Here is a 15252-nt window from a genome sequence, read left to right on the forward strand (position 1 = left end):
TTTGTTTGTTTTGTTTTTTTTAATCAAAACCTTAAGTTTTGGACGAAAATAAAAACGTTAGATTTATTTATCCCAGGATAAACAAAACATGTAGCCATTTAGTGTCAAAGAATATAAAACCAAAAGCTGGTACACTTAGGCACTTTGTAAAAATGTACATCATTTTAATTTTGGTTTTTATTGACAACCTACAAAAGAGGCATGTATTTTGAGGGAGAAAACTGGGAGATCCAGGCTTTCATCAGGAGTATTAGCAGTGTAAGTCAATTAGCTTGAATTGAAAACCAATACTATACCAGAGGCCTGGTTTACAAGGTGCTCACCTCTTCTTGCTCGTCAGCACTCACCACAGATATCACTAAACTAGCATCAACTCAAACGAAGTAAGCGATAAAACCTGAAGTATAAAACAATTACGCATATACTATCCATAAACAGCCAACCAGTCAGCAGCAAGTGACTACTAATGAGTAGCGTGTGTGTGTGTGTGTGTGTGTGTGTGTGTGTGATTAGAAGACAATGACCTCTGTGTCAAAAATCAGAGAGTAAACATGACATACTTTACAGAGGCTCCAACAACAATAAAGGGGTTAAAAAAAAAATATAGCTACAAAATAGATATCAGTTCCAGAGAATAGCTAGTATGAGAGTTTTACACGTTCTAAAATGATGTGAGAAATGAGTATGATCCCTTAGACAGGAGAAAAAAAAAAAAAAAAAAAAAAAAAAAATAGCAGCCTCCGGCATCTAACAATGATGCTTCTTTTGATTTCAGTTTATCTTATGACAGCATATTTTCTTTTTGTTTTATTACTAAGGTATTAGCTGGTTCGTTGAGGTGGGGCTGTAGGCATGATTTGGGTGAGAGTCACAAGGAAGTAAGGTATCCCAACTCAGAGTTCAGAAACAAAAAAAAAAACTTTAGTGTCAACTGAGATCGCAGCGTCTATAAAACAATAAATAAGGAATCCGGTTTAGAACGAATTTCAGGACATGAGTTGGTGATACTTGTCTCACGACTCCATCATCATACAGGATCCAGTTGTTGATGCCACAGTGATAAACACAGGCGGTATAATGTCCTCCTGTTGCATTCTTGCCATGGTGAAATATAACTGCAAATAGAAAAGAAACCATCAAATATTTAATTTTAGAGAAACATTTCTAATATAGCTTTACAACCATTGCTCTGTACTTGCTATGGATGGAATGATTACTTACTGGGACCAAGTGTTTTAAGATGGATGTCCATTTCACTACAAGTCACTTAACTCTGGAGAAGAGAGTGGAATCTGGGATTTTGCTCAATCAGGTAAACTGGGGAAGCAAAGCTAGGTGCTGCTACTTTGCACCAGGACACAAATGGCTGTAGCAGCAACATTTGAACTACAAAGCCAGTTGTCTTTCAAGACTAATATTTCAGCTCTTTAACTGGTACTCCATCGGTTACAAGTGCTCCAGTTGATCCGATGAATAGAACAGATTACTCATGAAACATACATGCAAGTAGCCGAGTACTCCAGACATGCATACCTTTAATGTAGTTCTCAGAGATTCAGCATGACACAGAATGTAACAAGACTGACCCTTTGAATTACAGGTAATTTTTTTCCAACTGAATGGACTGTAACAATATGAAATAAAGTGTCTTGCTCAAAGACACAATGTGCCTCTGGGGATCAAACTCATGACCTTACAACTGTGAGTCGAATGCCCCAACCACAAAGCTACATGTCTTCACTTATATTTCAGCTCTTATACAGCACTTAATGTGTTGAGCAACGTGACAAATTTAACATTTTCAAAATTATTTTACAGCATAAACCAATGGAATGTATATGCTGAACCAAAGAACTGTTTAGAAAAAAAAAAAAAAAAAAAAAAAGAAATAGAGCTAAACAAAAAATATTTACCAGCAAAAAGCTTATAGCTTCTTTGAGCCATTGGGATTCTTGAGCGAACTGGAGACAACAGTTCTAAAACAGAACAACAATGATTAGTATTCATTCAAAATTAACAGTTCTCATCAACACATCCCTTACTTGATAAGATAAAATTATGACATCCTATATTAACAGCCCCAAATAATATAGATTAGTAGTGATCAAACAATATAGAAAAAGACCAACAGAAAAATTCAATACAAACTGGAGTTTTTCACAATGCAATTCTAAAATTAAAACCATGTTTGCAGTTAAAATACACCAATGAAAACCTGGTCAAGAGTTTATTGTGAAGAAATTCAAGCCAAGGCACATAGCTACTGCTTCACTTTGCTGACAATGCTACAACTATGATGAATAAGCATATAAACAATTGCTCTCAAAACCATTTAAAAAAAAAAAATACAAACAGGAAACATTGGATGTACAACTAAATTTAGAGAGGCCAAGTGGGTAAGTTGGCCAGTCAAGATGCCAGAAGAGTTCAGCAGTATATTCTATCAGTAGTCACAATACTTTATGAGCTCAATCCACTCTGCTTGTGTGTAGGTTACTGCAGGGTAGGAACAATGCAATCCTAAGTTAGCTGAGAGTGCTACGTTCACTAATTCCTGTGGATATAGAGAACGGGAAGGGAAATCACTCCAGCACAATCTAATCTCCACAACCAATGGTATTCAAAACCAATCAAAGTGAAGTTGGATGAACAACTTTATATATTACCCATTATCCTTTTTTCATCTTCAATCTCATTGTTTCTTTACATTTGACATCTCAAATACAAAACATTGAAAAAAAAATCAGTGCTGGTTATAATTTCTATAGAGTGACTGAGGACATGTTCCAAGAGTGATAAAAATCAAACATCTAGTCAACACATGGTGTTTGGAGTGATCACTAGTTATGCCTCCATTCATCTTCCCACACAGCCTCAGAGTCAACACAGAGGCCTACATCCAGTGCCTGGAGGAGGTAATGCTGCCCTGGGTCAAGAGGGTGGCTGCTGGAACACCCTATGTCTGGCAACAGGACTCACACCATGCCACACAAGTAGGAGAACCCAGTTGTGGCTGTCAGACAATTATAGGGTAGGTGTGAGAGGTTGGATCTCATTAGTTTGAACATAAAACAGGTAGAATAATTGGGCTGGATACAGCCAGTTTAAATGCTGAAGGATTAAACAAATGTAATTTCTTGCACTAGGTTCTTAGAGAAAACAATTACAAAAGTTCTAAGTGAAAGGACTGATGCCTTTAAAATAATTCTCATTTGCACACACAACATCAAGACACTTTCAAACTAAATTTTATAATAGACTGGCAAAAATGTTCCTTCTATAGGAATCTCTGTACACTTGAAATATATAAATAAAAAATAGTCTCTGTATTACCTTTACTTATATCTAGTTCTATTGGGTAATCAATCTTCTTTAAGACCTTCTGGATCCCTCCATTCTTATCATAGATAAAACATTTGAAATGTAGAATAAGTACTGGTGGTAGTTCTTCAAGAGTAACTTTTTTGGTTATTTCCACCTGAAAAACAAGATGTATTTCTAATATAAAATAACTGAAATACATACACACTCACCTATATATACATTCATACACATACATATTTACACACAACACATAAAGCACACACATGTTAGTATTTAGTGAATACAAATACTTTTACACAACTTAATATTTCTGTCAAATCTATCTCAGTTTGCCATTTCATTTAATGAGAAACATTTCTCACAATACATATTCACAATATCCTACAAGTGATTAATTGTCAGAACATTAACTTTTAAGAGTATTAAAGTGAATCCTCCACTGTGTTGTTTTGTATATAACTTTTTTCATATCCCATTTAAGAAATTTTAGCAAAGTTAACTTAATGCCTTCACCCCAACAACACAAACCAGAATTACAACATTTTAAAAATCATTATATATGAAACTGTGTCAATGAGCAGATTTCATACCTCATGTGATAAGTTTAAAGGGAATTAGCTGTGCGTGTTAAATGGCTATTACATGATGTAATTCTTTTAGTTTTCAACACTGTCAGATCAACTCCCATGCTAAATAAGTACAATTCTCAAACAGATATTACTAGTACTGATATTAAAAAATCCAAACCAATCAACCCCTGTACCTAATTGCTTTTTAGGTACAGAGGTATGAAATGGTACTGGGGTATGAAATGAATGGAAGTTAACACCAACCACATGATTTGATCTTAGAACTTAAAATGACAGAATATTTCATCTGTTACTCTAGTTTTTGACAGTCCATTGCTTATCAAATCTAGCACCATCAGCACTGTTCTATAAAACTGGTCTCCCTTTTCCCCCCACTGAATTTGATTCAATCAAACCCCAATTCCTTTCATCTTTAGTATCAAAAATATGTATTTTCCACACTGGGTCAATGAAAAAGCCTTAACTTTTTGCCTGTCCCATATAGCATATGGGGTATAATAAACATATTTCCTTAGCATCCATGCTTCCTACACAACACACATTCCCCTTTATTTTTCAACCACTAGGATTTATAATAGGAAAGCTTTATATTAATCAAACAAGGGTTAACTAAAAGTCTGAAAACAAGCATGGATGTTTAGAACAAACTTAAGAAAATGCTTTGGACAAAGGTTAACCTGCTAGACATCAACCAAATCTTCCCCAAATCACACCTTACTATCTTAAAGAAAGTGAGCATTGATAAATGTAGTTCCAGTTTGACTATATCAGAGCAGGAGGAATGATCATGGCTGAAACCACTTGCCAGACAAGTACAAATGACATTTCAATTGATTTTTCAAAACAACTTGTTAATTTATTAGTATTTTATAACATACAAATTGGGGAAATGACAACTTGAATGCCAATAAATAAATTGATGAACTCAATGTTCATATTTAACAACAAAAACTTAAAATATTATATTTCAGTTACAAAGCCAATTAGATAGTCTTTTTTTCTTTTTTCATTGAAAAATAAAAATAAAATGGAAAAGCTCAAAAAACGTTTTCATTTTGGAATAATTTGCTTCAAATTGTCTAACAGGATTTTGTTATAAAAAAGTGCTGCCTACCTCTGTATTAGTCTTTGAGCATGTATAACCATGAACTGCTTCTTTACTTACAAGGCCTTCAAGAGCATCCTTCACATTCCAGACTTTATCAGACTTCAAAATAATAATTATATATAAGTACATTTTAATCATGTTGAACAATTTCCACCCCCACCCCCAAATTCTTTTTTTTTTTTTTTTTTTTTTTTTTAATCTGCATATAAGGAAGAATAAGTACAAAAATTTATTTTGGATCAGTTATTTATTATGAAGTTACTGATAGAAAATGGGAACAACAGCATGAAATAAGTGACAGATACCTCGGAGTACAGTGGAGGTTTATTTTAGTTCAAATATATATTTACTAGACATCTCTGAACAAAAATATACAGGATATGTTAAGAGGTTAAACAATTGCTTGCAAAAATGAAATTTTCACTATTTTTGTAAGCTACTAGATGGAGAGAAGATTTGAGTAAAGACAGTTTATTTGTTTCTTCCAGTTTCAGTCAAAAAAAGACATATTCCACCTGAAGACTTCTTGCATTGACAAAACATCTTTAAAAGATAAGATATTTTTTAATGCAGATTTATAGCACCTAGTATCAGTAACTGCTAAAATTTCCCCTTCAATACCCTCTATCAAGAGAGAAAGGGTATGGGTGTATTATGTACAACCCAACACTCTCCCTCTCATATATATAAATGGAAGTTGGTTATTATAACCAGTTATCAAAATGAATAGGCCCCAAACTATTTGCTTAATGTTATCACCCAATTATTGTTCCTGAAAAGGCTTTTTATCCCAATAAGCAGTTTCTACTGCATTTGTGTTTATATATTAATATTACTTATTACTTATACAGAGCAAACTATTTAGAAAAGAAAATATTTACCTGTATGTCTAACTGTAGTGTGAAGAATGGCTGAAGTGTGGCAGATTCTTTGGAGGCAACCTGATACACAGCAGACCTCATTTGACCAGCAAATATATCAGAAACACAACTCCTGGTAAAATTGGCCTACACAAAGGGATTACAATGAATATTTTGTATTAGAAAGTGAAACAGAAAGATAAAAAAGTCAAATCCCTAGGATACAATAAATAGTTATTTAAAGACTAATTTTTTTTAATCAACAATGTAAATCACAAGTGGAAGAGATATACTTGTAATGTCTACATCTATTCTTTTGTAAATTCGGGCATCTAACAGTAATTGAAGCCAATGTTTCACCAACCAGATAATATTCCTTCCCAACTATCAAGTAGAGACTTAACAGGCAAGCAAAGTTATGTACTTTTACCCAGATTAAAACACTGGCCATGTAAGAGTTCTAAACAATAACTACAGACTACAAATTGTGTTTCAAATTCACATATATTGATTATCAAATAAAAAATACAATTTCTACCTTCTGAAAATTAACTGACACCATAAAGTTTTCAGTTTTTTTTTAAGTTCATTTTTCAATAGAATTATATGGATCAGCAATATTCATGTCACCAACAATCATGAATGTACAGTATGGTTTAGAAGTGTTTTGCAGATATAAAGTTCCAGATTTGATTTCACTCTGATACAACTTAGGTAAATGTATCATACTATAATAGCCTTCAGTTGAACAGCTTGCATGTGTAATTCAGAAACTAAGTGGAAGCCTATAGAATACTTTTCTAATAGTTCCTTCAATTGTTCAGTACTAAGCTAGATACTCACTTGTCACTCTCACCATTAGGAATGCTGTGAATTATTAACTCACTGAAAACCTGAATGCAACAATATAATACTCTTGTTCACCAATTATGATATAAAGTGTTTTCATCTCTCAACAACATGTAACCACACCAGATAAACATGCTGTACATTCTGACATTTTATAAAGTGAAATTTGGATTTTGCTTTCTAAAAAATTTTTTTCCATAACTTTTATTCATGACACAAATAGATACATGTTGGATATAAAGTCCAAATATTTTAATTTCCAATCATGGTGGTAAATTTATCAATATTGAAAGCAGGAACAAATATATTCCAAAAATACAAGAGGCCATATCCAATATTTAACACAAGTCCAGTATGTAAGTAAACTCAAATGTCATAATAAAAATCATACCCTTCGTGTGTAAACTGTCTTGTTTTTCGGTCCAACTTGCTCCCAGTCATCATCGGTATTGGCATTCTCATCAGGAAGAAAACCATTTTCCTTGTGTCTTGAATTATGATTCTCATCTGAATTTAAGAGATTTTTAAACATTAAAAAAAAATTAAGCTCTACAATAATCTATGTAGAAACTGATGCCACTTAGAAAAAATTTGGAATATAGTGAATGTAGAAGAGATTAGAACCGTTATCAAGTCTGACAATCATCAGCATTATGAAGGGATCAAAATAGCTGACTGGTCCAAATACTGGCATAAGAGTTAACTCCAATAAAAACATCTTCGGAACAAGAACTGGTTAACACAGCATGTATAATAGCATAAAATACATTTAAATATTGACAAAATATTTAGAAAAATTATATTTCATATTCATTTGCTTAACTTTTGGTTAATATTAATTCAAATTTTTCCCATTATATAACAATGTGGGAATGACAAATGTACATCCAAAACAGAACTACTCATAGATGAAATAAAAATTACACCATTTTGTTAAGTTAACCAAAAAATTTGGAAATTAAAAATCAAACTAAAAGTTTCAGTTTATACAATCAACTATGCTGAAAGCTTCAGCTATTAAGTCTAATACTGAAATTCCAGTTATAAACAAATCAGATAATTACCCGACTGATTAGGATTGTTATTTGCAACATTTACCACAGCAAGCATCTCTTCATGAAGTTTGTTTAACACAAAACTCAAAAACTCCTCAGCATCTTCTTGCTTCCCAAACTAAAAAAAAAAATGAATATAATGATAACCTACTGCTTGAGAGAGAGAGAGAGAATAATCAACACACAAGTTTAGACTGCTGCTAGTATTCTTGTAAGCATTCAAAGACAAAGACTCATACTGTGTAGCATTCCAATGAACTGAGACAAAAATCAAGTATCTATGCCAGTGGTTCCCAAACTTTTCAGGGACGCGACCCACTATTTATGACACCAGTTTATGGCGACCCACTTAACTCTACTGGGTAAAAACAGTAATGAAAGCAACAAATTTATTTCAGATTACATTTTCATTGAGGCCTGTGAGAAGGATGAGCCTGTTTCTTGCTACGCTCAATAATAGAATTAAAAAAGCCTACTGCTTGATAAAACAACCAGTCTGGTATTGAAAACATGAGTCTTGAACTATCTCGATAGACAGCAGTTAATCAAAGATAATGCGTAATTTTATAACTTTTTGCGACCCATCAATGGGTTGCGACTCATAGTTTGGGAACCACTGATCTATGCTGTAGTGAGAAAGGGAGAGAATGAATCTACAGAAAAAGATCAAAAAATTAAAGGCTAATCTCAGAATGCTGATTGTCACATAGGAGATGACAAAGGACCACGTGGCAAGGCAGATCCTATGTAAGAGAAGACCTATCTGACTCAGCATAGTAATCAGATAATGAAGAAGGTTTTATAACATCTCAGGTCTTCCAAATTATCTGAAAATGAAGAACAGAGTGTAATTGCCTAGACTTTAGACAAATACATCTTAAACTTTACTACTTGGAAATGTAATCAATTGTGAATGAACAGTCCAAAAAGATGTCATAAAATACCAAAATACTACAGTGATGTACAATTCAACAAACTCTTTAAAAATAGTCTAGAATCAGTTTTAATCTAAACTGCAGCCACAAATGGCTTAACTTGCATTTAACCCTCATTATGGCTTAACCCTTTAGCATTTAAAGAGGCCATATCCAAAATAGTCTATTTTATGTTCAAGCAGGCTAGATCCAGCCTCTCACTCCCATCCTACAATGTCATTGTAAAATAAACAATCACATCATGAAAATCTCAAAGCTATGAGAATGTATGATTAATTAAAAACAAAGTAAATAGGCACAGGAGTAGCTGTGTGGTAAGAAGCTTGCTTCCTAGCCACATGGTTCCGGGTTCAGTCCCACTGCGTGACACCTTGGGCAAGTGTCTTCTACTATAGCCTCGGGCCAACTAAAGCCTTGTGAGTGGATTTGGTAGACGGAAACTGAAATAAGCCCATCCTCTGTGTGTGTGTGTGTGTGTGTGTGTGTGTGTGTGTGTGTGTGTGTGTGTGTGTGTGTGTGTGTTCCCTCATCATTGCTTGACAGCCAATGTCAGTGTGTTAATGTACTAGGCTTACAAAGAATAAGTCCTGAGGTCGATTTCTTCAACTAAAGGTGGTGCTCCAGCATGGCTGCAGTCAAATGACTGAAATGTGTAAATGAGTAAATAATCTGAATGCTAATAGATTCTGGTGTAAAAATGTAGCAATCAGTTGTCTAAATTATACTTTTGGTTCCAGTATATTACACTTGAGAAAATATTGATTTGGAAATGACATAAGTGGGTTTAAGTTATAAAGTTAGATTGTTTTGTAGCTGTTCTGTCAAAAAACCAAGAGACAAAGCTTTGGAACAGAGAGCGCCAGAGAATGAAGATAGGGAAAATAATGTCAAACATTTCTCAGTTGTATCAGAAAATAGATTATGAACTCTTGAAAGACATCAGCAGAGCAGTAAAACTTCTCAAATAAAAATGTATATTCCACAGTATACTGAGGATATTCACCTTGAAAGACAGGGTAGATTCTATCATGTGCAGCATATTATACACACATGATGGTTCAAAAGGGGGTCCTGGGATTAATTCTGCAGAAGGTGAGCGTTTCTTAGAAGCTGAAGATAAAAGAATGGAAATAGATTGGAAATTAGAACATTTTTACGTTAATTAAAGAGTAAACAGAAATGAACAACTTTAAATAGAAAGAAAAAGAACTAATTTATTTTACATTCTTAAATTATACAATATAGATTTACCTGAATTAGGCATAGTATTGAACTCATTCATAAACTGGAACCTGAAAAACAAGATTTTCTAAAATGTTTACAAAAGACAAAATTATTTCATACATAAAATACAAAAAAAAATTTACAAATTTTATACAACTAGATGTAAAATGAAATACTTACATGGCATCTAAAACTGGTGTTGAGCTGGGCCCACGCTGTTTAATTGAAACAAGTGGCAGCTTTTTTATTAGATGGTAAAAGGGTGGACAAGATAAGAGAGCCTGTAAGGTCTGAGAGCATGGTTAAGGTAAAGTAGAATTACAGAAATCAATATCAACAAACTGTTACATTGGCCAAAATTTCAACACCATACACTAATTATTTACATTCGAAGGATATTTATCCTCATCTTTTTTGTTGTTTACAACATTATGGCTGATATACCTTCCAGCCTTCTTCAGCTGTCTTGAGGAAATTTCGAACCTGGGTTCTTATTCCTAAGGTATTTTTCGATGTTATTATTTATTATTATTATTATTATTATTATTATTATTCAAGCCACTGCTTGAATCTTGGGGTTAGTAGCCCATGCTCTTAACCACTACTAACCCCAAGATTCCGAGTTCGATTCCAAGCAGTGACCTGAACAACAACAACAACAACAACAGCGGTGGCGGCGATGGCAAAAAAAAATACGTTATGAATGAGAACCCAGGTTCGAAATTTCCCCAAAACACCTGATAAAGGCTGGAGGTTATATCAACCGAAACGTTCTGTTAACAACAAGATGAGGACAAATATCCGTCAAATGTAAATAATGTACGTAATTCCTCATCTCTTAAATATATAACTGTATCATAAGCTAATATTCACATTTATGTCTATTTCTGAAAACCAGTTACTGTTCAAATAGCAGAAAGGGAGCAGAGGGTGTCACATGGAACCTGAAAACAATTGAAACCTAAAATTAACCTAACAGAATATATATTCAACCCAAGACTTACAAAAAAAATAAAGCTTTGTTAGTTATTGGTTTCAAATTTTGGCACAAGACCAGCAAGTTTTGCAGGGTGGGAGCCAAGTGAATTAGATCAACCCAAGTACTCAACGGGTACTTATTTTATCAACCCCAAAAGGATGAAAGGCAAATCGATGTCAGTGGTATTTGAGCACAGAACATAAAGACGGACAAAATGCCATTGAGCATTTTGCCCAGGGTGCTAACAATTGTGCCAGCTCGCCACCTTGAAGTTCAGTTAAATATTAAAACAGATATTGGTTTCAAATTTTGGTACAAGGTCAACAAGTTCAGGGGGGAGGGGGCTAAGTCAATTAGATCACCCTCAGTACTCAGCTGGTACTTATTTTATTGATCCCAAAAGGATGCAAGGCAAAGTCGACCTGGGTGGTATTTGAACTCAGAACATAAAAAAGACAAATTGCCTCTAAGCATTTTGCCTGGCACAATAACAATTCTACCAACTTGTTGCCTTAAAGATCTGTTAGATATTAAAGCAGATATTGGATAAACATGCTCTCGTAAAGAGAGCTATGGGAAGATATTGTTAGATTTTATCATTTTTCTAGCTATAACATTTAACTGCACACTTTAGTTCACTAAATTACTTGGTAACTAATTTTGCAAAGTTTAGGTCGTCACATCTATCATCGTTTAACGTCAGCTTTCCATGCTAGCATGGGTTGGACGATTTGACTGAGGACTGGTGAACCAGGTGGTTACACCAGGCTCCAATCTGATTTGGCAGAGTTTCTACAGCTGGATGCCCTTCTTAACGCCAACCACTCCGAGAGTGTAGTGGGTGCTTTTATGTGCCACCGGCACGAAGGCCAGTCAGGCAGTACTGGCAACAGCCACGCTCAAAATGGTGTCTTTTACGTGCCACCTGCACTAACTTGGAAATTGCTTACATATGACCTTCCTGAGAAAAAGCTTTATATCAGTGGCTCTCAACCATTTTTTGCCTATGGATCTCTTTGATTCCTACTCAATGTATATTAAAAAAAAATCCTAATTTAATATTAGGAACAGCATAAAAAAATTGCTAAAATATTGTGTATTATAGAAATATAAGCAATTTATTGCATATAAATTTTAGCAACAAAATCTTATATGGACCCCCCCCCCAAGGGCTATATAGACCCCAGTTGAGAACCACTGCTTTATATAAAGCATTACCAAGAGTGGCCTTCCTACTTTTGATACTATAGCAGATTCCATTGTAATTTTAATTATTTTAATATTTACAAAATACAGCTAAGTAACAAAAAAGTACTTCGTTAAAAGAGCCTTCTAAACTTTTGTTTTCAAGATTAATTAGTCATTAGGAAAGATATATGGCCACAAACAGATATATGGCCTCATCCAACCTATATCAGAATGGAAATGCAAATATAAAACAGTCATGGAAAGTATCAATGATGCAACATACTAGGAGGGATAAATCCCTGTAATAGAAAGGATACAGCATTGATATAACACCAGTTGCCCTTGTTGTTGAGAGCCCGAGGTTGCAGGGCCACAGGTCGGAAGATCAGATTCATATCTTTCAAAGCAGCTATAAGTAACAGAAAACAAAAATTAACATTACATAAATCTTACTGATATATGAGAGAAATATTGGTATAAAAACATGTTTATAGAAGAGGAACAAGTTATGATTAACACACTAAGTAGTTCTTTATAAATACCAATCACAATTAAATAAATCACTGATGGAGAAGTGATGCCATCCACATGGAAAACGATAGTTGAATAAGTATCAACATAATGTAGTGAGCATCAAATATCTAACTAGAGATAACTATTTTGCATAATGCATGCATACAGGTATGCATTATACAAAAGAACTTAAAGTTACCTATTTGTTTATGACCATATTCAAAATAGTATAAATTATCTAATTTCTAGTGTCAAAGCCATCTGGTCTATATAATAAACAGTATAAATCACTATAAAGTTATATTTTTCCAGGACAGCAGTAAGTAATATAGTAAATGTTTATTATATTTTCTAAGTGTGGCCGTAAAATTGCATCGCTCAAAGTTGTCTGCTCTTACACATCAAAATAAACCAGAAAATGTAAAACTGAAATTTAAAACAGCAAAATGAAGATGTGTACTTAGTTTTTGTTTATATGCTACTACATACTTCAGTTTGTGTCTATGCACTACAATAACATATGTGCTTCTTAAAATTTTACATGTTTTAATAACCCACTACAATAAATAATAACACAAAGGCACTTCAGTCTATCTAGTGACATCATCATCATCATTTAATATCCGTAGTCCACGTGGCATGGGTTGGATGGTTTGACCAGGGCTGGCAAGCTGAGAGACTGCACCAGACTCCAGTCTGATTTGGCGTGGTTTCTACAACTCAGTGCCATTTCTAATGCCAACCACTCTGTCAACTAAATTCCATACAAGATTTTGCTCAACCTGATGTTGTTGAAGGCAATTGCCTTGAAATGCTGTACTGTGGAATCAAACCTGAAGCAGTGTAGTTGCAAAATAATATGTACTTCAGCAACACAGACATGTCTGAACTTTCAGACTATAATAATATCACTATAACGTACATAAGGTTACAAAGTGAAGATAAAATTTGGATACTTACCTCCGATCTTCATTGCCATCAGGTCTTCATCAACAGCAACAGGAGTTGGCAGCTGAGGGGTAGATTCCTTTACAAATTCTCGTTCCGGGCTTGGTTTTGGCACTGTAGCTGATGTCATACCTTTACCTGTTGCAGCCCTGTCTACAGATGCTGGAGAGGATGTCCGTTTAGAAACAGTCAGCTCATCGTCCCTGTCTGATGTTCCCGAGTACACAACAATACTCTTTGATGTAGTCTCAGTGTTTCTGAACAGACCAGCCCAAGACTTCATCTTGGGAAGCTGTGGAGTAGGAGAAATATTTTTGTCTTTAGCTTGGCTAACTGTCTCCACACTCTCTGTTGAGGTCACACTGTCTGCATCTTTTGTCACATCTACAGTCGGTGTCTGTGACTCTGATTCTAAACTATTTGGTACATTCTCACCAGCAACTGCTGAACTCTCAACAACAGGTTTGGCATTTTCAGGAGATTTTGTTTCATTCACATCTGCCAAAGAACTATTTACAACACTGTCAACATGGTCACTAGGCTTGGGTGATTGGTCACTAGACTGGCTCTGCAAATTATCATTGTCTGAAGGTGCAGTGGTTGGGAGTGGTTTATCTTTAGCCTGACTGTTAAGTGAATTTGTATCAGATGGAGATCCCTCCCCAGTTTGGTTACTATTACTCTTTTGGTCAGGAAATGTTATTATATAATGATCATTGTGTAACTTTAACTGTAAGTTATCATTAGGAAGAATACCATTCCCAGAGATTTCAGAGTCAAAAAAGCTAATAGTTTCCAACATCTGGGTTTCAGTTTCAATTGACTTTTCTAGTTTTCCAGAAGGCACATTATCACAGTCTGGCTTCGCCTGACCACTCTTGTCAATCATGCTAAAACTAGTTGGATCAACTTTATCAATTCTGCAATTTTTCACTTGTACTCTCTTGTTACACTGCTTGATATTTTTCAGATCTCCAGATTTCGTATCTTCTGCTTCACTTTTCAATGAACCAGACAGGCTGGGTTCAAGCACACTGTTCCCCTCATAGAGTTTGCCATTCTCTTTGACTGATGTGTTTGTCACTGGCATGCTTGGTTGAGACTGGTCATATTCATGAACTGTAACTACATGGTTGGAAACCGGTGGAATTACAGAGTCATTATTGACCACTTCTAGTGAAGCATCAGAAGGAGGGGGTATGAAGTCGTGATTTACCATAGTCAAATTGATGGGGATCATACCTGGAGGAGGCCCAACCACTGAGGGTCTGTTTATTTGGGACTGAGAAAGGTTGACTGGTTGTGTAAATACCAAAGGTACTAGTGGAGACTGGAAAATAGCACCTCCAGCAGGGATGTGAGGAACAGGTCCTGTGCGTGGGTATAGAGTTGCAACAGGAACAACTGATGGAGGTGGTGGCGGTGGATTACCATTGTAAGCTTCATAAGGAATCAGATCATCTGTAAAAAGACAATGAAGGTCGTGAGTTTTTATATAACTTAGCAAAGCATCATCAGGAAGGGAAATAAACAACATTTAACTTACCAGCTAAAGGAGATCCATCTTTGTCCCAAGGAAACTGAAATAGATAAAGTTTAGATTTTATTTCTCACCAATAGGTCATGGTAGGCATCCAAATTGAAGATTTTCCATTATGAAAAAAAAAAAAAAAAAAAAA

General features: G+C 34.7%; 1 protein-coding gene across 1 annotated transcript in view; it reads right to left on the reverse strand.

Annotated features, from left to right (window-relative positions):
- Positions 1-8: 8 nt before the first annotated feature.
- Positions 9-15252, reverse strand: part of LOC106883420 (ubiquitin carboxyl-terminal hydrolase 10-A) — a 22153-nt gene continuing 6909 nt past the window's right edge. The window contains exons 3-15 of the mRNA XM_014934413.2: positions 15120-15153; positions 13586-15034; positions 12430-12521; positions 10126-10235; positions 9973-10013; positions 9725-9831; positions 7796-7904; positions 7123-7238; positions 5904-6029; positions 5029-5121; positions 3334-3478; positions 1914-1976; positions 9-1115 (exon numbers count right to left, since the gene is read on the reverse strand). Of these exons, the coding sequence (XP_014789899.1) occupies positions 928-1115; positions 1914-1976; positions 3334-3478; positions 5029-5121; positions 5904-6029; positions 7123-7238; positions 7796-7904; positions 9725-9831; positions 9973-10013; positions 10126-10235; positions 12430-12521; positions 13586-15034; positions 15120-15153 (2673 nt within the window). The 3' untranslated portion in view covers positions 9-927. The remainder of the gene's footprint in view (positions 1116-1913; positions 1977-3333; positions 3479-5028; positions 5122-5903; positions 6030-7122; positions 7239-7795; positions 7905-9724; positions 9832-9972; positions 10014-10125; positions 10236-12429; positions 12522-13585; positions 15035-15119; positions 15154-15252) is intronic.

Source organism: Octopus bimaculoides, chromosome 20, assembly GCF_001194135.2.
Source record: "Octopus bimaculoides isolate UCB-OBI-ISO-001 chromosome 20, ASM119413v2, whole genome shotgun sequence".
In the NCBI taxonomy this organism is placed as follows: domain Eukaryota; kingdom Metazoa; phylum Mollusca; class Cephalopoda; order Octopoda; family Octopodidae; genus Octopus; species Octopus bimaculoides.